The sequence below is a fragment of the Castor canadensis genome, chromosome 17, assembly GCF_047511655.1.
Source record: "Castor canadensis chromosome 17, mCasCan1.hap1v2, whole genome shotgun sequence".
Classification (NCBI taxonomy): Eukaryota; Metazoa; Chordata; class Mammalia; order Rodentia; family Castoridae; genus Castor; species Castor canadensis.
In genome coordinates this window covers 16,960,919-16,983,293 of record NC_133402.1, presented here as the reverse complement: position 1 = coordinate 16,983,293, position 22,375 = coordinate 16,960,919, and the positions used below count along the sequence as shown (strand labels likewise).

The following is a 22,375-nucleotide window of genomic DNA, read 5'->3' as shown; positions in this document are numbered from 1 at the left end:
TTTTCCTTTACTTTCTCAGATTCCAGTTACCTACTTCCTGGACCCTGCCATCCAAAGTCTGCCACCAGATCCTATCAAAGAAGGGTGTGGCTTCTAGCTTTCCTCCAGCCTGACCAGTGGGCCCCTTTGGTCATCCTTTCAGCGAGCTCTGATGATTAATGCCCAGTTGGAAGTTCTGACTAACTGGCCTTAAGACTATGTGGCACACAAGCTGGGCGTCTGGCTCACACCTGTAATCCCAGCTACTTAGCAGCCTGAGATCAGGAGGATTGCAGTTTAAGGCCAGTCTGAGCAAAAAGTTTGCAAGACCCCCATCTCCAGAATAACTGGAGCAAATGGATAGGAGATGTGCCTCAATCGGTAGTGCATGCCTGCTTTCTAAGCATGAAACAGAGTTCAAACCCCAGTCTCACCAAAAAAAAAACCAAAAACACCAGCAAAAAGGGCTGGAGGCTTGGCTCAGGTGCCTGTCAAGCAAGTACAAAGCTTGTAGTTCAAAACCCCAATACCACCACCACCAGAAAAAAAAAACCAAAACTGATGGTCACAGCTGGTGTCTGTCTTCCTTCTTTACAGCTACTTACTCTAGGGCTGACTCAGCATTATAGAGGTGGTGGGTACAGGATCAAGACTGGCCAATCAGGGCCCTGCAGACCTCTGGGGGCTTGCTGCTGAGGTGGCTATTAAGGTGTGGGCCTGGGACTGCCAGGGATCTGAGCGTGAGATTCTGAGAATCTGAAGTCAAAGCAAAGGGAAGCAGAGAAATATGAGGTTAAGAGGTCAATGAACTCCTATAAGGCTCTTGATCCAGTCAGGCCTGAAGTCAATAAAATCGCTTCAACTTTTAGTTGCACAGCCCAATAAATTCTTTTTAAAAACAAGTAACACTGAATAGACTTCATAGACCCCTTAGACAGAAAGGGTGAGTCCTGGGATCTGTTAGAATAGCCAACAGTTTATTAAAAGCTTTCCCTGGGGTTCTGTGCCAGCCCCATAGCTGAGAGGGGCTCCCATGACTGCCCCCAGGTCCGGGAGCAGTCCTTTCCAAGGTCCTTCCCTTGTTCCCCCGCCCCAGCCCTGCCCCCAATTAAAAGGGAAAAAAAAAAAACAGACAAGACGGCACAGGACGTCAGACAGCAACGGGGGAATGGAGACCCAGGCATCCTGACCTCAAGACCCCATCCTGATCCTTCTGAGGAGGGAGGGTCTTTTCCTACTCCTCCCTGCCTGGGGCCCCAGTCCTGCTCTGTCACATCCTGGGCCTAGGGTCCAATTGTCCCCAGTCCATGGCCCCACTGCAAGGGTAGTATAGTTCTCTGAATATAATATATTTAGACCCACCCTTCCCCTCCCCCAGGGGATCAGATGAATATTTGACACGCACAGCTCCCTCCTTTCCCAGTGGGGGATGGAGGGAGACCCTGGCACCATGGTAGGAGGCAGGGCTCCTGGTCAGCCTTGAGGCACTGATACTCAAGCTGGCCTGGGCCACTGGCTAGCCCCAAGAAGCTCATGAGATGAGGAGGTCTGAGGAGAGCTGGAGCCAATATCCCGTCCCCATGACCCTTGGGTGGGCCTCAAGATTACTGCCTGCCAGGATTAGGCTCCACCCACTCACCCATCCCACTCCTCTGCTCACCACCCCACACTTCAGGAATAGAAGTGGGAGGAACCATTGAGGATGTGGGAAGCAACACTGGTGCTGCGGCTCAGAGGCCCCGGCACTGCTGCAGCAGGGGGGCCCACATTCTCACTGCCACTGCCCCCAGAGGCTGCCCGTCGCAGGGGCTGGGGACTGTTTCTTAGCAGCAGTAGAGCTCCACCACGAGGTGTTCCACTCTGTGTTGGAGGCCCCAGCCAGTTTGGGGGACCTGGAGGAGCCAGCAGAGCGGGCTGACGCCAGGCTGGGGGGGGCATGCCTGGTGGAGGAGGGCCATGGCTCCAGTGAGCCCCTGATCGGGGAACCGGGCGGGAGGGCCAGGCAGGGGCAGGGGGTGGAGCGGGATAGCCCTGGGCAGCAGCCTCGGCTGGGATGCCCCCCAGAGCCATACTGGAGAACCCCAACCTCATGCTCTCAGCATCGAAGGCCTCGATCTCACGGGCCTGCCGCTCAAGCAAACTCCGGATTCTCTCAGAGCGTCCTGTCTGCAGGGCCAGCAGCTCTTCTTCTACCTGAGGCACCCAGAATAGGGGTGAGAATCGTGGAGTGGGGAGCCTGCCCTCCCTGTCGCACCCTAGAGGACCTGCCCCTTACCCTCTGCTCCAGCAGTGCCCGCCTCAGCGCCACTCTCTGCTCCAGCTCCCGCAGCTCCCGCTCATGCTGGCTCTCTGTGCGGATCTTGATCTTGCTCTGATAGGCATTGAGCAGCTCCAACTCCTGTTGAAGCTGCTGCCGCAGGGCCTGGAACTCTGCCTCCTGGGTCTCATCAAGACGGAGCTAGAGGGCAAAAAGGACAAGTTTTAGGGACCTCCTCCATGTCCCCCACCATCCTCCCTGGGCCCTAAGGTGGCAAGAAGCAGCGGTCTCAACGTCTATCAGAATGGAAGATGGTCATACCCTGTGGCACAGCAATTACACTTGCAGGAATCTATCCCCCAGGTATACTTGCACATGTGCTCGAGGTGTTCACGGAAGCGTTGTGATAGCAAAATGCTGGAACACAACCTAAATGTCCACCAATAAGGTATGGGTTAAATAAATTATAGTACAGCCATAATGTGGAAAATTCTACACTGTAGCTGGGCATGGTAGTGCACCCTTGTAATCCCAGCACTTGAGAGGTTAAGGTAGGAGGATTGCAAGTTTTGAGGCCAGCCTGAGACTCTGTCTCAGAAAAAAACAAAAACCACCACTACCACCAAAAAAACCCAAAAAACCAAGAAAATTCTACACTGTGAAAAAATTGAATTATGTATATTGATGTGGAATGATGCTCAAGAACTATTAAGTGAAAAAACAAAGTTAAAAGGGTATGCAAATTATGATTCCGTTCTGTTTAAAATTTGTATATAATTTTCCAAATATGCATTAGAAAACAGTCAGAGAGGTGGGACTGGGTGAGAATGGGGCCCTTTGACTCTTTACATTCCATATACATTTTCAGTGGCCCACTCCAGGGTTGTGTGCCATCAGTTTTTAGAACAGCAACCTTCCAAATCTCCTGAACTCTGAGTAAATGAGCCACAAGGGCCACACACATTGGAGTCTGCTCTCTGTTCACACAGTAAACTAACTAAGGTCCAGGCAAAAATTATAGCCAGTTTTCCTTGGTGGTGCTTGGTAGAACAGGCAGGATGGTTTTGTCAAGACCTTAAGAAAATGCTAAGAGAAATAATAAAACCATGGAGAGAATATGAAATAATAAAACCACTGGGGAGAATAACAACTGTGAAAGAGTATCAGAGTATCCCAAGTACAAAAAGGTCCAGATCTGTCCACACTTCCCACTTTCCATTGCCCATAACTAAGCCAAAAGTAGAGAGGACATCCTCCACCATCTCCCTCCCAGACCTCCAGGCCTCACCGCCTGTGAGCTGAGCATCTCTGAGATGGACTGGTCGTACTGTTCTGCCAAGATCGCCAGCTTGCGGGTCTGTTCTTCCTTGAGACGCTTAAGGAGGCTCTTGTGCTGAGCTTTGGGCGTGGTCTCCAGCAAGTGTGCCCGCAGAGCCTTGTACTGCCGGGTCTGGATCTTACACGTCTCCTGGAACTGCTTCTTGATCTGCAGCTCCTTTGACTGTGCAGTGGATGGATCAATGGGAAATGGGGACAGGGAAGAGGGAGAGGAGGAGGAAGAGGAGGAACAACCAGGGGAAAAGGGGAGAAGAGAAGGAGGAAGGAGACAGAAGCAGAGACAAGGAGAGGGAGAGAAACAGAAAACATGTTAGACAGAGGGGGCGGGGGGAGCTGTATACAGACAAGACAGAGAGATGGGACTGTGTTGCGAGATCAGGAAGGTCTCGATGGGCGAGAGAAGCAGAGAAAACAAGATAGGTTCTGAAAGACATCCAGAGTTGGGTGAAATACCACAAGAAGGAACATCAAGAGTTCACAGGCAGGGAACGGAGACTCTTTAGAGGACTGAGTGCACAAAGAAGTTTTAACCATGCAAAGGAGAAAAATATGAACTAGGAATAGAAGCATGTAAGCAAACATAAGATTGTGTGAATGAGAACAAGTCACATTGAACACCCATGGAAGAAGGTGCGTTGTGTAAGGACAGAGGAAGGCCCAGGTCCAGCACCTCACGGAGGAAGGCAGGTAAGGAGGAGAAGCAACAAGCTGAGAAATGGATAAGAAGGGATTGCCCCATTTTGGGCCACAGAGAGAAAAGGGGCAAAGGAGGTCCAGAAAGGGTCTGACATGTTCAACAGGGAGCAGCTGCCATTCTGACCAGATCTACATTCCAGTCTGGCCCTACCAACTTAGCTCCCACTCCATGCCCACAACCAAACCATCCCATGGCCCACACACTCCGCCTGACCCCTCAGCTCACCACCCTCAACTCTGGAAGATCTGCAGTCCCATCCCCCAAAACCCTCTAGGCTAATGCTTGATGCTGTTTAGAGATGCAGCTCCCCAACAGAAGGGAACCAAGTAGGCAATGGGTTGGGAGAGATGTCAGGGAGCAGAGACCAAAGGACTCGGGCTCTAAGGGTTCTCTGGAACAGACCCACGAACGGTAACTGTGGGACCAGGAAGTTCTGTGAACCTCCACCAGGGCCCAGAGCCAAGGCTGGTGGTGGTCATGGTGTGATGAAGCTATGAAGGCAAAGAGGATGAGGCTGAGGAGTGAAAGTAGTTGAGATAACGTAGATGGGGTGAAGAGGTCATGGAGCTGGGGGCCAAGGGTCCAGACTGGGGGCAAACCAGGGAGGCTAGGCGGCAGGACAAAGCAGACAGAAGCAGCCTGGGCCAAAGGTACAGTTCCGCTCAGATATTTTATTTGTGTTTGTCTTTTTCTTTTTTTTTGGTGGGGGAAGGGGACAGGTTGGAAGGGAGACAGAAAAACAAAATCAAAGAGGAGAAAAAACCATGACTCTTCCCACCCATCCCCGCCCCGGCCCAGGCCTGAGTACGAGGGTGAGGATGAGCACAGCGGGAGAGCAGCAATAACTTAGGGGTCAGGAGAACACAAAGTGTGACTTCTGGACTCTGGTGGAGGACGCTGCCTGTCTAGATGTCTCAAGGACTGGCTGAGGCTGGGAGGGTGGGGAGCATACTGAGGAAGGAGGGGTGGAAGGGAGGACAGGACTGGGGACTGGAGAAACTTCAATGAGTTATGGCAAATAAAGTGCTTGATGCGCTAGATTTGGGCAAGGAGGGGTTGGAGTTGGTTACCTCCAGGGAGGCAGGGCCCGGAACTGGCGTGTCCGGGATCTCCGCCCAGCTAGAGTCCCTGGCGGTGGCTGGCGGGAGGCAGGAGACCCAAGTCGGCGCTGGCTGCGTGGTAGCAGCCTGGGGATCCGACTGGGTCGTTCACCCCGAAGTAAGCCCCAGCTGGCCAGTGTATGGATGGCCCAAGGAGGCAAACGGGAAGCTAAACCCTGGCTGGCACGTGCCAGGCGCCAGTTCCAGCCCTTGCACAGAGCCCAAACCCTCACCAACAGGGCTAGAGGGCGTCGAGCAGTGCGAGGATTACCCAGCCGAGGCCCAGGGACAGGCAGGCGGCTGCGGAAGCCATCTTTGTTGGTCTTGGGATAGAGCGCGAATAGGCCCCGGTCCCCCACAGCTCCACAGCCCTGTAGAGCCCGGAAGGCCATGGGTGACAGGCGCAACAGAACCCGCAACCAGAGTCGAGAGATGCCCCGGCGCATCCGGGGGCCCTGCTGCCTCACCCATTTGCCCCCAGCTGCCATAGCTGCCAGAGGTAAAGTCAGGCCTGGCCAAGCAAGGAGCCAGGCAGCCCCAAGGCCCAGAGGCACACCCATGAGGCCTCTGCGCCAGCTCAGGCCCAGAACGGCCCCTAGTGCACTGCCCTGGGCCAGGAGCAGGAACAGACTGGGGGGCAGGTGCAAAGCTGTACAAAGGAGCAGGTAGGAGGCCCCCAGGCCCACCAATCCTACCTCGAGGGCCAGCAGCGCTGCCTGCAGGCCACCCCCACCCTGGGCTGCCAACAATGGGAGCAGCAGTAGAAGTAGTAGGGGTAGGAGGCCAGAAGAAGACCCCACTGCAAAGGAGAGACCAGCAAGGAGGCCATGGGACAAGAGTCCAGGGAGCTGGCTAGCAGGGCCAGGCCTTAGATGTGGTGGAGGCGGCTCTGGAGGGATGTCTGGAGATGGACAGCCATCTCCAGGATCCCTAGGAGTTCCAATTGGAGCCCCTTCCTCTTCCTCCTCCTCCTCCTCGGGCACTGGGGTCAGTGCTGGGCTCTGGACCCAGCTAAGCTCAAACTCTTCATCCAGAAAGCTCCCATTCTCCTTCTCCCACAGACTCCATGGCCCAGCTTCCTCCTCGCCAGTAATGCTTCTTTCCTCAGGGGCCAGCAATGGGACTCTAAGCTCCTCTATCTCATTCTCAGGTAGATCCCAACCTTTCTCATTAACTGGTCTCCTATATTTTTGTGGGCTGGGACTAAGGGTTCCTGATTCTTCCCCCAAAATCATCTGCTTCTCTGGCTCCAAGGTGGTCCCTTCCTTTCCCAGAATCCTTCTCTCTGGCACTGCTTTCTCCTCCTCTCCCAGCATCCTTTGGTCCAGGATTGCCTCCTGGCCAGATGAACAGGGCTGCTCTTCACTAAGGGTGCCTGTGCTGGGTGGTCCCAGAGCCCCAATAACAGGGAGGCCCGGGGGGCGCTGGCCTGCACGTACTTTGAGGCTCTTGGGCTGCTGGCGAACCTGGGCTGCATGCTTCTGCCGCAACTCTTGCTCACGGCGTTTGTTGTATTCCAGCTGGTTGCCCAGCTCTGTCTGGTGCTGGAGGCGGGTGAGCTCAGCCCGTGTGCGCTGGACGGCCTGGAGCTGCCGCAGCTCCAGCTCCCGGGTGGCCTCATGCTGCCGCAGCAGCAGGGCACACTCCAAGTCCTTCTGTGTCTGTTTCTTGTTCAAGTCCTGAGGCAGAAGGGAGGCAGGGCCCAGGGCCCCGGTCAAGAAGCCTTGTTGGTGTCAAGGCAGGAAATGCCTAGAACTCCTTGGCAGAGGGAGCTGGGAGTGGGGTGGAGTGGCTAGCCCGGGAACAGAGGTCTAGGATATACTAGCAGGGTCTAATGGGGTTGGAAAGCAAGAGGGGTGTTGAAGAGAAGCTGAACCACACCACCACAGGGGCAGAGGGGAAAGAAGACTTGAGGGAGGCAAATGGAAGAGGGGAGGTGCTGGGATCATTACTGAGTGGAGAGGAAGGTGGGTGGGGCAGTCTACCTCTCGAAGCAAGTCTTGGTCCAGGCTGTGACGGGCCAGCAGCATCTTGCGCTTGTACTGGCGACACTGTAGCTCGAAGTATTGGCGCTGTCGCCGCAGCAGCCCTGCTTCCTCCTCTGCTTGGCACTGCTGTAGCTGCTCCTTCTGCCGCAGAAGCCACTCTGCCTTCTCTCGCTTGGGTGTGCTGGGGTTCTCCTGAAGTTCCTGGGAGGGCAGGAGGGAGCAGGGTCAGGGCCTTGCCTGCATGCCCATGGCCCACCAATGCAGCAGCCCCAGCCCACCTCCTTCAGCTGCTCCTTCCGAAGCTTATAGGTTCGCTTCTGTGCCTCCAGCAGGGCAGCCAGCTCCTTCTTCTGCTGCCCGAGGATATGCTGCTGGAATTTTCGCTCCTCTGCCTGGGCAGCACGTGCCTCCTTCTCACCAATGGCCTGGTGCCGCCGGGCCAGCTTTTCGGCCTCAGCTCCAAAGCCAGCACGCTGAGCCTCGAGCTCTCGCTGCAGCCGTGCACTGTGCTCCTCCCGTTCGCCCCTCAGCCGTGACTCCAGGGCCAGGAGCTGCTTCTGGTGCTGTCGCCGCATCCGCTTGTAGCCACTCAGCTGCTCCCGCAGAGCCGAGTCCTGCTCATGCTCCTGAATCTGCCGGCTGACCTGGGATGGGAGAGGGGATGAGAAGTGGGGCTCAGCCCTGACCCTCATTTTATTCACACAAATCACCTTTGTGCTCACATTCATGGTTTAATTCTCATTCAGTACCTTCCCCACACTTAACCTCTCTGAGACTGTTTCCTCAACTGGATAATGGAGGTATTATATGCTTCATGGTTTAGTGTGACTGAATGAGATGATAAAAGTTGATGAGCAGAGGGCCTGGCACAAAAGTAGAAACAATTTGGATTAGTTTAAAAGAGTGAATCAGACAGACCTGAGCTCAGATCCCAGCTCTGCCATTTACTATCATATAACCTCAAGCAGGCCAACTTCTCAAAGCATCCCTTCCCTCACCTGTTCCATAGGCAACACCACCTGTACAAAGGGGCTGTGCAGAGAAGTTGAGCACACACAGAAAAGCATCTAGAAGACTCTGAACCAGCTAAGTGCTACACCTTTCCCCTTCAGCAATTCATCACACTCCATGTACTAAGCTGGGATCTAGGCCTCAAGATGCTGGATCAAGAACACTGGGCCTGCTGCAGTGTGGCTCAAGCACTAAGAGTGCCTGCCTAGCAAGCATGAGGCCCTGAGTTCAAACCTCGCTGCGGCCAAAAAAGCCCCCCAAATCTAAGAAAAACTGGGCCTGAATGTCCTCACCCAAGTGTGCTATCTGATTGCACTTGTAACTGCATTCTGTGGCTTTCAAGCTAGTCTAGGTGGCCAAGGCCTTGGAAGCCAAAGATCTCTCTGCACAGCACACCACAAGGCATTAAACACCACAGCTGTCCTTGCAGAACCCACAGCCCCAGGCAGAGGTTGCAAGTACATGCCAGACCTACCCAATTGCCTTTATGGGGGATTATTGGCACTCAAATCCAGAAGAAATGTGATCTAAAGGTTATTAAAAGCATGAATAAAAAGTGATGTCTTATGAAAAAATCTAACACTTTTTTCTGTGAACTGAGAAAAAGATTGCCATAACTTGATCTTTAGAAGAGGACTAAGATTCTGCATGCAGGATCTGGAATCTACCAAAGATGCCTAGACAAGCCATTCCCAGGGTAACTGGAAAGATGAAATGCAGGGGTGTGTGTAGGTCTGACAGCCAATTGTTGACCTGAGGTAGATCCATGAACCCCACCCTGCCCTCTGTGGCCCTGAATCCAGCAGACCTGCAACTGCCATGCAGGAGCATCAAAATGGGCTGCATGTCCTTGTCCAGGGATGTGGGACACCTGACCACCATAGGAGCCTGGGAAGCTCTCAGTAGCTGTTATTTCAGCCAGGCCTTGAAAACAGAGTAAGAGTTTGCCAGGCTAGGAATACACACACTGGGCAATGTGACCAAACAGTCTTCTGGGAGAAGGGAAAGAGAAGGGAGGTCAAAGAGAAGACTAGAGACAATTACAGAGTGAGGGCAGAATCTGGATGTAATGATATGCCACAGCGAGAAAGTCACGTCTGGTCTTAAGCAATCTGGAGCATCAAGGCAACCTAGAGAAAATGACGGCAAGCTGGGCAAGAGAGGACAGCTGCACTCACCAGGGAAGCAGTACGTATTGTAGCAAAGTGGTCCCGATTGCGGCAGTAGGCCCGGCGGCGGGCAGAAGAGGTGGTGGAGGTGGGAGCTGGGGCTGCAGGTGGCTGGAGTGGGCCTGGGGTCATCTCTGGCTGGTAGGGGTCATCATACAGGTTGTCAGAGCCCTAGAGGACAGAAAGGTGGAAGGGATAACCAAAGGCTCAGAAGCCACTGGACCCAAAGGGCATTATTGCAGAAGACTCACGCAACCAAGGGAGGGAGAGTAGGGAATGCAGGTGGGCCCTACTTAGGTTGGGCCACTTGAGTGTCAGGGCTACTCAGGGCCAGCTGCATACCGGCAGCCGGTGAATGATGGAGCTGTGGGAGGTGACTGTGTGCTCCCCCTCCTGCATCATGGCTATCTCTCGGGCTTCAGGGCCTTCTTCTTCCTCCTCCTCTTCTTCCTCTTCCTCCTCTTCCTCCTCATTATCTGAGGCATCTGCTAGGCTGTTGACTGAACTGCTCTGGCTGGAAGCGCTGATGGACATGCTGGGCACAGAATGACTACTCTCCAGACTGGTCAGTGTCCCGGCCCGGTGCATGTAGGGCTCAGCCTCCTGTGAACAGGGCGTGGGCTGTTGGGCAGGGAAGGGGAAGGACAGGAGTGTATGCAAGGAGGCAGCACAAATATAAGAAGATATGGGGAATGGGACAAGCCCAGCACAGGGGATCAGGAAGGTGGCAGGGCCAGCTGGGTCACCTCCTCCTCCTCTGGGGCCTCTGTGCCAGGACCATTGGGAGCTTCTTGAAACAGGATCTTCTTCATCTTGCGGTACTGCAGGTTGTCCAGCTCCCGCACAGCATCCTTGGTTCTTTGGATCAGGTCCATGATCACTGTGGGTGGCCGTTCCCGAAGCACAAAGCGGTGCTAGGAGAAGAGGACACTGAGGCCTGCTGCAAACTCCCAACTGTCCCATTCCCCCATGGTTCTGGGCATTCCAGCTGCCTAAGGCACTCCCCTGGTACCCACATCCAACACTGGTGGATGCCAGCCTGTCTCTCAACCTCTTCTCCCACAGTAATTTTCTTCATCATTCAGACTTTACTCCCTAGGCAGTCTCTTGTTCTCCACGTGTGGCTGACAGCTAAGACAGTCAGAAGATCTGGATTCTAGTCCAACCCCACCATCAAAGTACTATGTGACCTGGTACGTGTCATGAGGCCTCTTTGGTCCTTGTAAGGTATCCTACAATTATAAAGCAAGTAGGAGCCTGGCACCAGTGGCTCACACCACTCAGAGGCTGAGGTTGGAAGGATCGAGGTTTAAGGTCAGCCCGGGCAAATAGTTTGTGAGACCCCCATCTCCAAAATAACCAGAGCAAAATGGACTGGAGGTGTGGCTCAAGCGGTAGAGTATGTGCTTTGCAAGTGTGAAGCCCTGAGTTCAAACTCCAGTCCCACCTAAATAAATAAATAAACAAAAACAAAAAACAAGTATGTCAAACTAGACAGTCTAAGTCAGTTCCAATTGGGGATCCTTAGGGCCTCATGTATCTGTGAAAGGAATGGGGGCCTTTAAAAATACCTAAGGCTGGTAGAGTTTGCCCAGCAAGCACAAGGCCCTGAGTTCAAACTCCAGTACTGCCAAAAAACAATCTAACTAACCAAAACCCCCCTATACCACCACCTAAAGGAAATTATGCATTTACCCACAACAAGGTTATGTGGATTTTTGATTTGAATTACATTAGTATGGCAACCCTGGTTACCTTCTGTTGACCAGAAACTCTAGCTGGCAATTTTATGTATCTTTTGATTAATAAGAGATGGGAAAAAATTATTGCTTAGTAAATTAAGGAAGTCAAGCAGACAGCTCCTAAAACAGAGTCCACTGGGGTGAGAATTCATAAATGAAGCTCATGATGGAAGAGGAACTGGGAAGTACTCATTTCAGTGAGAGTTTCTAGGACTACTCCAAGCCGCAGTTCTTGAACAGGAGTCCATGAATCCTCACCTTCAGAAGAACCTCTGAGGTTGGTCTGTCTTGGGGGATTTTCTGAAGACAGGAGTCAACAAAATTCCGGAAGTACTCAGACCTGGAAATTATAGGGGGTAGGTGGCAGGATGGGTGGGCATGCACCAGGTAGCTTTATCTGATGGCTTAACCCTGGGCCCAGGAACCCCAGTTCTCACCAGTGTCCTGACTGGAGTGCAGGGGACTCGTTCTGTGCAATGTGGTATAAGGCACTCATCGCATTCATGTTGAACAGTGGCGGCTTCCGCTCCGCTAGGGAAAGGTCAGAGAGAAGAAGGTGAGAGGTGACAGAGGAGCACAGGAGACTAGAATGGAACTCAGGCAACATGGGTTCCTATCTCAGACTCCTGGCCTCTGTGCAGTGTGACCTTGAACAATTCCACAATCCAACTGAGTCTCAATTAATTCCCTCTCAGAAAATGCCAACACCCATCAGCTCCACTGCACAGGGGTGGATCAGGAATCAAAGAAAATAACATATGCAAACACATCAGTAACATATGCAAAGGCAGAGGGAAGCACATTCAGTTATTAGCCCAGCTAGTGCTTACTAGATACCAGATAAGAGCATTAAGCTTGCTAAGTATTGTGAAGACGATAAAAAGAAAAATAATCAGGTCCTGCTCTCAAGGAACTTCCAGTCTAGAAGTAAAATTAAATAGTACTCAACAAATAACATCAAGTTAGGGCTGAGGGTGTAGTTCAGTGGCAGAATACTTGCATAGCATGTACCAGGCCCTAGGCTCAATGCTCACTGTTGAAGGGAGGAGAGGGCAATTACAAGTAATACGAAGTTAAAGCTGTTAACTGGGGCAAGAAGACAACAGGTAAGTGGCTTGATGGTTGAGGGTGTCCAAGAGCCTCCAAACCAGCACATGTATAAGGAACTCAGGGAAGATCTTTTGGGGAAAAAAAAAAAAAAACTAGTGCTAGGCCACAGATCAGCAATTGTAAGCCAGAAAATCCCAGTGATTAAGAAAATGTGGTATCTATACACAATGGAATTTTATGCAGCCATGAAGAACGAAATGTTATCATTCGCTGGTAAATGGATGGAATTGGAGAACATCATTCTGAGTGAGGTTAGCCTGGCTCAAAAAACCAAAAATCGTATGTTCTCCCTCATATGTGGACATTAGATCAAGGGCAAACACAACAAGGGGATTGGACTATGAGCACATGATAAAAGCGAGAGCACACAAGGGAGGGGTGAGGATAGGTAAGACACCTAAAAAACTAGCTAGCATTTGTTGCCCTTAACGCAGAGAAACTAAAGCAGATACCTTAAAGCAACTGAGGCCAATAGGAAAAGGGGAACAGGAACTAGAGAAAAGGTTAGATCAAAAAGAATTAACCTAGAAGGTAACACACGCACAGGAAATTAATGTGAGTCAATGCCCTGTATAGCTATCCTTATCTCAACCAGCAAAAACCCTTGTTCCTTCCTATTATTGCTTATACTCTCTCTACAACAAAATTAGAGATAAGGGCAAAATAGTTTCTGCTGGGTATTGGGGGGGGAGAGGGAGGGGGCGGAGTGGGTGGTAAGGGAGGGGGTGGGGGCAGGGGGGAGAAATGAACCAAGCCTTGTATGCACATATGAATAATAAAAGAAAAAAAAAAAATCCCAGTGATCCAGACAAATATTCTGTGTTGCTTATGTTTTTAGCCTAAAACAGTGTTATTGTTGTTGTTGTTTTTAATTGCCAACAACTAAATAATAATCTACATTTCCAGATTCTCTTTAAAAATTAGATCTGGTGAAATGAAGTCTACGTTCCTGTATGGGTGGGAGTTCAGCAACAGCTGCCCTTTCCGTAGGAACAACAATCTCATTTGCCATGCCCTCCTCTCTACTGCTGCTCTAATACTGATTCTGCATATCAGCTGCCATTTAGAATTACACTTGATGTTTTTTTCTAACAGTAGAAAACTCTTTTTCTATATCCGTGTCTCTACCAAAAAGTAGGAATACAATGGACAGATCTAGCTTTTTCTTCTATGAGGCCTGTCTCATGTTTTAATTACCTGTTCGATCCAGCCTCAAGAGGTAAATGTAGTCTGTGGAGATGGAGGAAAGGGCATGTCCATATCTGACCTTGGATACAGGGCAGCATACAAACCAATGCAAGAAAATGGTAAAGTTCATAAACATACTCCACATAGGTCGAACCCATGAAGGAGAATGACAGCCTCTAGGAAGAAGAGCCTTTATAGCCTGGTATTAAGGAAATATGTGGATGGCTTGGGTGTCAAAGGAAATGAAGAGCCATTGATGGCTCAGAGTAGGGAGTGAAAGAATTGCACTCAGCTTGAGCAGACCTCCTTTTTATCAGTTTCTAAGAAATTCTGGGAGGGAAGGAGCCTAGCAGTAGGACACAACACTGCAGTAAGCTGTTGATAAGAGTAAGCAACAGTGCTGGGTGCCGGTGGCTCATGCCTGTAACCCTAGCTACTCAGGAGGCAGAGATCAAGAGGATCGTGGTTTGATGACAGCCTGGGCAAATAGTTCACACACCCTATCTCAAAAAACCCTATCACAAAAAATTGGGCTGGTCGAGTGGCTCAAGGTGAAGGCCCTGAGTTTAAGTCTCAGTACCAAAAAAAAAAAAAAAAAAAAAAAAGTAACCAAGAGCAGGACTGGAGGTGTGGCTCAAGTGGTAGAGTACCTGCTTTGCAAGCATGAGACTGAGTTCAAATCCCAGTCCAACAAAAAAAACCAAGAACTTTTTCTTGGGCAACCATTTTTTGCCTGGCATTGTGTTGGAGTCTTACAAACATTACATTATACAGTTCCAATCAGTAGTGTAGGCTAGTAGAGATGAGAAACCTGACATGGCTTCAAGGCCTCATGAATTCACTTGAATCTAACTCTTGGGCCTTATCACTCACCACTGTGCATTACATATTTTGGTTTCAAACAACTGCAGCTAGTCTCAGTTCCCTAGGCCTGTTCCTACCTCTAGGATTCTGCACATACCTCTCTGTCTGGAATCTCTTGCCTACATCCTTCTAGCTGCTGCATGGAGAGCTTCCTCAGCCCCCAAACTAGGTTAGTCCCTTGTTTTGCATTTGTATCATTTCTGGAGCTTCTCCATTCAGCTCTCATCACACAGAGAAAACATGCTTGGTTTTACCAACTTGAATGTAAGTTCTGTGAGGGCAGGAATCTCACACACTGTTGTACTTGGAAAACCTAACATAACGTGGTGCGTGCCACGCAGTGGGCACTTGAAACAGATTTAGAACTAGGGTAGTAGACTGGAAGCAATAACTGCTACAAAACTTCAGGTCTAAGAATTGATTGTAAGCAGGGCTTCAAGGTAGTGTACAGGAGCTTGAAGGCCTGTGATCCCATCCTAGGAGGATGGGACAGGATGAGGACAGGAACAAAAAGGAGTGAAGAAAAGAGGATGAGGGAGTGAAGGCCATTCTTACCCAGCTCAATGCAGGTTATCCCCAAGGACCAGACATCCACTTTGCCATCGTACTGCCCCTCATCCATGGCCAGGATCACCTCCGGAGCCATCCTGGGAGAATGGTAGGAGAGAGAGGCTAATCACCTCCGAGACTTTAAAACTCCTACTCCTTCCATCTTGGGAGTGCTCTCTACCCACCACCACTCTCCCTCACCAGTATGGGGTGCCCACAAACGAGTTGGCAGGTGCCATGATGGATGCAGAGCCGAAGTCTCCTAGCTTTACCAAGCCTGGTTCTGACAGCAGGATGTTTCCAGCCTTCACATCCCTGATGGAGCAAAGTACAGACATGAGACATATATCTCAGGAAGGCTGGGAAGAGGGCTTTACCACAGTTTTTTTTTTTTTTTTTTTTTTTGGTGGTGGTACTGGGGTTTGGACTCAGGCCTACACCTTGAGCTACTCCACCAGCTCTTTTATGTCATGGATTTATTTGAGATAGGGTCTTGCGAACTATTTGCCTAGGCTGGCTTTGAACTATAATCTTCCTGATCTCTGCCTCCTGAGTAGCTAGGATTATAGGCATGAGCAATGGGCACCAGGTTTTTAGCAGTTTCTAAGACAACTGCAGTCCAGTGAAATGAGGAGTGGTGCAAAAAGCACATCCATCCCAGCCATCATCAGAGCAGCTGTACCTGTGGATCATGTTGTGGGAATGAAGATAGGCCAGGCCCTGAAGTGCTCCGTGGGTCACAGCTGCAATTTCCACCTCCTGAAGGGGCTTCTTGTGTACTGAGGAGGAAAAAAAAAAAAAAAAATCACACCAAGGAAGTCCATGGGTGGGACTGGAATAAGATCTCTTTATTTCTTCCCCTATAGATTCTCTCTCTTTTTTCTGGTGGTACTGGGGTTTGAACTCAAGGCTTTGTACTTTCTAGGTGCTCTACTGCTTGAGCTATGTCTCTAGCCCTTTCTGCTGTTTATTTTGATGATAGGGTCTCACTTTTGCCCAGGCCAGCCTGGATTGAGAGCCTATTTTACACTTCCTATAATCACTGGGATGACAGGCATGTGCCATCAACCCAGCTTTTTTTTTTTTTTTTCTTCAGTAGTGGTGTTTGAACTCAGGGCCTCATGATTGCTAGGTAGGTGCCTTACTACTTGAGCCACACCTCCAACCCCTTTTTTCCCATTGAGATGGAGTCTCTCAAACTTTTTTGCCCATGTTGGCCTGGAACTGTGATCCTCCCGACTTCAGCCTCCCATTTGGGATGTACTACTCCCAGATATTGGTTGAGATGGGGTCTCATGAATTTTCTGCCAGGGATGGCCTCGACCTCAACCCTCCTGATCTCAGTCTCTCAAGTAGTTAGGATTGTAGGCATGAGCCACCAGTGCCTGACTTCTGCTCTCTTCTTATCCTTATTGGTCAATGAGTTACTCACCTTCTAGAAGATCAGAAGCTGAGCCCAGGCAATACTCCATCACCAGCTAAAGAAGAGTCAAGCATTAGAGATCAACAAATCCTGGCCACCCCTGACCCAGCTCCCTTGCAGAAAGCCTCAAAACAGAACTTTCTAGCCTGTTCTCCACTTAAGTAACGCTTTCAGGTAACAACAGGGAGGAAGGGCAACTGGAGAAAACACAGGAGTGGTGGAGAACCCTGGAGTCTGGGCCTCCTTTAGAAAGAGCCCAAGACACTCCCCATCACTCCCATATGGTCCCTTTAAAACCCCATTCAATCTTCACCCCTTCCAGCCCATGGCTTTTTTATCTGCTGTCTATGTCACTCTTTGGGCCAGCCTCTCCTCCTGGACCAACTCTACTGTTGGGTTCGTATGAGGACTAAAGGGGTCAAGAGAGACTTCCTCCTTCCCAAGATCCCACAGTTGCACTCTAAACAGGGCCTACTTGAGAGAACAGAACAGGACAAGATGGGCCTGAGTAGGGAGGCCAGCTCACCCAAGCTGTGTGCTCCCTCAGGTAACAGCCCCGGTACTGAATGGTATTGGGATGCCGGAGCTTCTGTAAGAACCGCACCTCCTTGATGATGTCCTGCCATTTCTAGGAGGAGACCAGAGTAGGAGGGGGTTACCCACTCTGTACCTTGATACTAGGGTTCCCTACACCTCAACTTGGCCTTAGTGAGCCTGACTCACCTCATTTGATTGCTTTCCACTGTAGGACATTTTCTTGATGGCCACCACCTCACTATTTCGGATATCCCGGGCCTAGAGGACCAGACCAGAGGGTATGAAGGCCCTCCCAAATGGGGAAGACCTGGTAGCACAGTAGAGAAGGTGCAAAAGGCTAGTATGGTGGTATGGTAGACAAGAGCGGTCTGGAGGTCCACAGGGTGAAGAAGAAGAGTCCCCAACCTTTCATTTACTTCCCAAGGCCCAACTCACAAAGTACACGGCTCCAAAGCTGCCATGGCCAATTTCCCGGAGGTCAGAGAAGAGCTTTTCGGGGTCATCCTTGAAGAAGAGCTCAGCTACATCAGGGTCCTTTAGGCTCCCGGCCCGGCCCCCAGCTGGCATGGTGGCCCCTGGGGGCCCTGAGAGTGGGGCCTAGCCTGGAGAAGGGAGATGGACAAGGCCCTCAGGGATAGCAAGGGACCCTTGAGTTCTTGCTTTCTACTCCCCTCATTCTGATGAGGGGGAGGCACTGCTGAGGAAGGACAGGGGTAGATCAGGAACATCAAAGCTCTGAAAAAAAATGAAGTTTCCCTGGCAACCAGATCACGGGGGCCGGGTCCCTGGAGTCCCTAAAATTGCTAAGACAGCTCTGGGAAGCTAAGCATCCTCGACAACCCCCTCAGCCCTCAACAGGTTCCCATTTCCTTTATAACCCCTGTTTTTTTCTCCTCAAGGATAACAGGTTCTGCATACTAGCCAGAGCTCCAGATCCCCATGTGTCTTGTCCCACAAGTTCCATACCCCAACAATTTCCAGGCACTTTCTTGTTCCCCTTGGCGCTAAGGCCCCCTCCTCCCTCAACCTTTCACACCCTGGAAGAGAACAGGAAATGGCCAGGCCGGAGGTGGTGGAAATCCGGTCATTGTTACAAGTGGGTACTGGCCCAGAGGGGCCAGGAGACTTCACTCTCAAAAAAGGGTAAGGACATTGTGGTAGGGAAAAGATCTAGAATGGGAAGGCCCGGGATATAAATGGCATCTGGCTTTGAGGGCATCTCTGTGATCTGGGCTGCCTTACTTGCCCAGTCCAACTGCACAAGCAGCACATATAGGTACAGGATGTCTGCTGTACAAATACCATTTATTGAGATGGATAGTAAGCACCTTACAAGCATCAACTCTCACTGGATCCTCACCACAATTTTATGGGTATTATCATTACCCATATTTCACATATGAGGAAACAAGCTCAGAAAAGTTCAATGACTTATCCAACACCTGTTTGCCACCACCATACTTTCAGAACAGCTCTATGAAACCAGCAGGGCAGAATCAGGATCATCACTTACTAGACAGTCACTGAGGCACAGAGGAAAAAAGACTTTCTCCAAGATCAGAGAACAGAACCTTTTCTTTCACTCAGACCTGCATGTTCAGTACTCTTATCAGCAGCTCACAAGCTCAGACCCCTCCTAGTAGGAAGTCTCCCCTGACCACTCCAGCTCTTGAAGGGAGCTTCCAGTTAACCCAGCCAAACACCCAGAGAAAGTTCCTGCAAGGCTTCAGAACCAGGACTTTCAAGGGGATTCCAGCCCAGGCTTCTGGCTAAGTAAGCACTTATTGGAATTTGGGCATAGACTTCAGCAGAGTTGGATTCCCAGGGCTGAGTTCTAGCTACTTAAAAGCACCTAACAATTTTAGCATGTAATTATATTGGATTGTGCACTGTTTCCTGTTGTGTTATTCATTTTGTCTCCTCAGCCCAACTGGAAGCTGGAGGACAAAGAAGAAGCCTGACTCTCCAGTGACACTGGGGAGTGGTGGGTTCAGAAGACCTAGGGGAGATTGCTTGCTTGCCCTCAGCAGCTCCCAGGCTGCACAAAGGAGGCTCCCTTCTTCTTTCTCCTACCAGTCCTGGCTACCAATCATCCCTCATCCGCACCAGACACCCACACACAAAGGTAGGTGAGGTGCTCACAACTTACCAAGGGAATCTTCCTGACCTCTTTACCAGCACCAAGCTCACGGTTGCCAACCCAGGACTCCTCAGGCCACAAAAAAGGGGTTCTAGGCATTAGCAGACATGGCACAGGTTCCCTTCCTCACAATAGCAATGTCTGAACAATGATCAAGGTCTGTGCTAAATCATAACCATCTCCTAAAAAAAAAAAAAATGTTTACTCCATGCTTCTGATGAGTAAACCCAAATCTCTGTCCATAAGCTGTCCTACCAGTACATCCCATTTGCAAAGTACAGCAACAGGGCTTTGGGTAAGTTCCCTATACTTCTTGGTCTTCTCTCTGGTTAAATGGATTATAGCATAGGACCGTTGTGAGATCTGAATGAGATCTCACAACGAAATCTCACACTTAGGAACACTATGCAGACACTCAACATATGGATTTTTCCTTTTCTTTCCTGCCTCCAGAGCTACCACGGGCTTTAATGCTTTGGGGGATCACCCTACCCCAAAAACCCAGCTTTAGCTGTCAAGAAAGGCCCACTACAGCCATCATTTGTCAGAAGGGATAGCCCTCTCAGGCACCCAGGCCAAAGTCTGGGATCATGGTAAAAATGAAGGTCACATTAGACAGAAAAATCCATGAGGCAGAGGCACGAGTTCCAGCCTTCCATAAGGAAAAGCTCCTGAGTATAGCCCTCCTGGAAAGGAGGCTCATAGCACCCCCATTTTTAAACCTCACCCCCCAACTCATTTTCCTGTGGACCCCTGGCCAAGTTCAGACTCAGAAGAAAAGACACTGGAAGAAACAAGTGTGGATCAGGGGCAAGAGCTGGTTGAGGACTTGGATTAAAATCCTGATTCTGCCACTATGTGACCTTGGGCAACCTCTATGGGCCTCAGTGTTCTAACTGTAAAATGGAAAGACAGCAGTAAAAGAGCTTCCACAGGGTGAATGGTCATATGCATGGCATAAGAAAAGGGATGTAAAAGTACTTTTTAAAAGACAGATCACTTGACAAATGTATGAGATTATTTATACTAGCAAGAGGTAGGAAGGAAGGTAACTGTAGCTCGGGGAAAATATTGCCTCCCCCCCACCTCTCACATCCTTGCAAGGACAAGAAACTCCAATCATACCGAGCCTAAACCACAGATAAGCAGACCCTCCATGGTGATCAGAAGCATGAGAATCAACACCCCAAGGCAGTCAGGAAAAGAGTACAATCACCGGGAAGAGGTGGCTGTGAGGGGCAAAGTAAACAGGAGAGAAGACCAGAAAGGTGCTAACCCATCTGATTAACTTAAGTACCCTAGGGCATGACAGCAGAGACCCTGTCACCTGAGGTCGCCCATCAACCAGACACAATGAAGGGAAGAGGAAGGGGAAAAGGGTGGCAACAGAGGCAAGGCGGGCCAGAGGTTGACCATGGATGGGCCCAATTGGGCTTCCCTATCCTGAGGAGAGGGCCTACCTAGGCCCAACTTCTCAAAAATGAGTCCCATTTCTTCTCAGTGCTAGACACAGGGACCCGCGCCCCTACACCCCGTGTCTCACCTGGTAGGGGTCACTATGGTGCCCCAGCGCCTCCGCTTCCGCCTGGGGTCCTCCAGCGGCTCTGCCAAGCAGGGAGAGGGGCAAGGAGACCTTTCCCCTTGCCACCTCTTCCTCGGCTTTCGCCCTTCCTGAGGGGCGGGCCCGGGAAGCCGCCCCTGGAGGGGAGGGGGTGACAACCTGATCTGACCTCGCGGTCCAGTCCTCCCCCAGCTCGAAGGCGACAGTTGCTGAATCCCGGATTTCTGACTGTGGGGTCTGACCCCGTATATTTACACGGGGATAAAATGAATCCGATATTTGAACGCCTGGGGAGTGAACCCCGGATACTGGTGCAAGCAGGGGCCTGAACCCCAGATATATTAAATTCGATAAAACAGAGACCCAGGTTTGGAGATGTTGGGACCCGGGTCCCGGATACCTGGAATATGAAGGTTGATACCTGGGTATTTGAAAAGCGAGGGCCAAGCCCGGAAATTTGGGACACAGGGGCCTGAGCCCCAGGTCTTCGTCCACCTACAGGGGGCCCACCCCGAGGACGTCCGGCCGCACGGCCCCTCTCACCCGGGGTCCAAGAGTGACAGCCCTCGCTCCCGCCCTGGCCTCCTCCCTTTCCCCTCTTCTCTCTTGAGGACAGCTGAAAGACTGTAGATAAGGCGCTGCTGACAGTCCCCGTGCCCTCTCTCCCTCTCCTCTTCTCTGTCTCAACCTCTCTCCGCACCACAGCCCCGATCTCGTCCCGGTCTCCCTCTCCCTCTTCCTCCCAATTCCAAGATGGAGGCCGGGCGGGAGCGCGCAGGCGCGGTAGGGACGCCGGGCCAAAAGGGGCGTGGCCCCAAAGGGACGAGCCCCGCCCCTCCCTCCTAGCAAACGCGTCCTGGGAGATTGGCAGCCAACGAGTCCGCGTGCGCGCGCTCCCCGCCACGCGGACCTGGGTGGGCGGAGGCCTGGAGAAGGGCTAGGCTTGCAGAAGGAGGAGCCCAGAGCGCTGTCTGACGACTGGCGGTGGAGAGATCTGCGGCGCATGCGCTCGCCCCGCCTTCGCTCTGTGCCTGAGCTTGTTGCTAGGGGAAGCTTTGAGGGGGCGTGGGTGAAAGGAAAGCCGTGGCCTGCGCCTGCGCCTGCGCATAGGATAGAGGCTGGGAGGGGTAAGGGAAGTCTGCTGCAGGGCGCGGAAAAGGCGGGAAAATGGACCGCTCCGAGGTTGGTAACTCAATGGCCTAAACGAGAGCCCTCAAGTGCGAGGAGTTGTATGTCTATGTTGGGAAAATTCAATCGGACAAATCCCTCCAGGAAACTGAGGCCCTGTAGAGTTGCATGACTTACCCAAGGTCACAGTGCATTTATGTCAAAGCATTTACATCATTTGAATCCCCCAACCAGCTAGAATTATCAATTTTGTTTATTTTGGGGGGGGCGGTACTGAGGTTTGAATTCAGGGCTCCGCGCTTGCTAGGCAAGTGCTGTACTGTTTGAGCCAGATCTGGAGCCCTAGAATTATCGGTTTCAGTTCATGAAAGGAAACAAGGTATCAAATGGCAGAGCAGGAATCAAAACCAAATGTTTTCCAATGCCAAATCACAACTCCAGGAAGAACTGAAGTAACTTATGACATCCTTTATTCCCAAACTAGAGTCAGCTGTGGTGGTGACCCCTGTAATCTTCCTCCCACAGGCTGAGAAAGGAAGATTTTGAGTTCAAGGCCATCCTTTTAAAGGTTTTTAAAGACCTTGTCTTTAAAAA

The 22,375-nt window shown here is 51.1% G+C and overlaps 1 protein-coding gene across 5 annotated transcripts; it reads right to left on the bottom strand.

Moving 5' to 3' along the window:
• Positions 1 to 935: 935 nt before the first annotated feature.
• Taok2 (TAO kinase 2) lies at positions 936 to 21,424 on the bottom strand. Of its 5 annotated transcripts, none has more exons than XM_020158860.2 (19): positions 20,636 to 21,420; positions 17,388 to 17,554; positions 17,139 to 17,210; positions 16,942 to 17,043; positions 16,425 to 16,470; positions 15,675 to 15,771; positions 15,194 to 15,307; positions 14,999 to 15,090; positions 11,719 to 11,812; positions 11,540 to 11,621; positions 10,286 to 10,453; positions 9,882 to 10,160; positions 9,549 to 9,710; positions 7,638 to 8,003; positions 7,357 to 7,560; positions 6,811 to 7,050; positions 3,525 to 3,737; positions 2,255 to 2,437; positions 936 to 2,172 (listed from the first exon to the last, which is right to left on the bottom strand). In XM_020158860.2, the coding sequence occupies exons 2-19, from the start codon at positions 17,517 to 17,519 to the stop codon at positions 1,651 to 1,653; spliced, it is 3,168 nt and encodes a 1,055-aa protein (XP_020014449.1). In that variant the 5' UTR covers positions 17,520 to 17,554; positions 20,636 to 21,420; the 3' UTR covers positions 936 to 1,650. The 5 variants fall into 5 exon arrangements, with proteins under 5 accessions (XP_020014449.1, XP_020014456.1, XP_073915413.1 ...); XM_020158867.2 differs by having other exon boundaries at positions 9,882 to 10,142; positions 20,636 to 21,419; XM_074059312.1 differs by lacking the exons at positions 936 to 2,172; positions 2,255 to 2,437; positions 3,525 to 3,737 and adding an exon at positions 19,102 to 19,274 and having other exon boundaries at positions 4,989 to 7,050; positions 20,636 to 21,424.
• Between the last annotated feature and the right edge of the window lie 951 nt (positions 21,425 to 22,375).

Excerpts from the sequence above, each read along its gene's own strand:
- Taok2 (XM_074059312.1), bottom strand. The coding sequence starts at position 17,519 with ATGCCAGCTGGGGGCCGGGCCGGGAGCCTAAAGGACCCTGATGTAGCT. Across the intron at positions 11,813-14,998 it reads GATAACCTGCATTGAGCTGG|CGGAGCGGAAGCCGCCACTG; the intron begins GTAAGAATGGCC and ends ACCTTTCCCTAG. Across the intron at positions 10,161-10,285 it reads AGGCCCCAGAGGAGGAGGAG|CCCACGCCCTGTTCACAGGA; the intron begins GTGACCCAGCTG and ends CCTGCCCAACAG.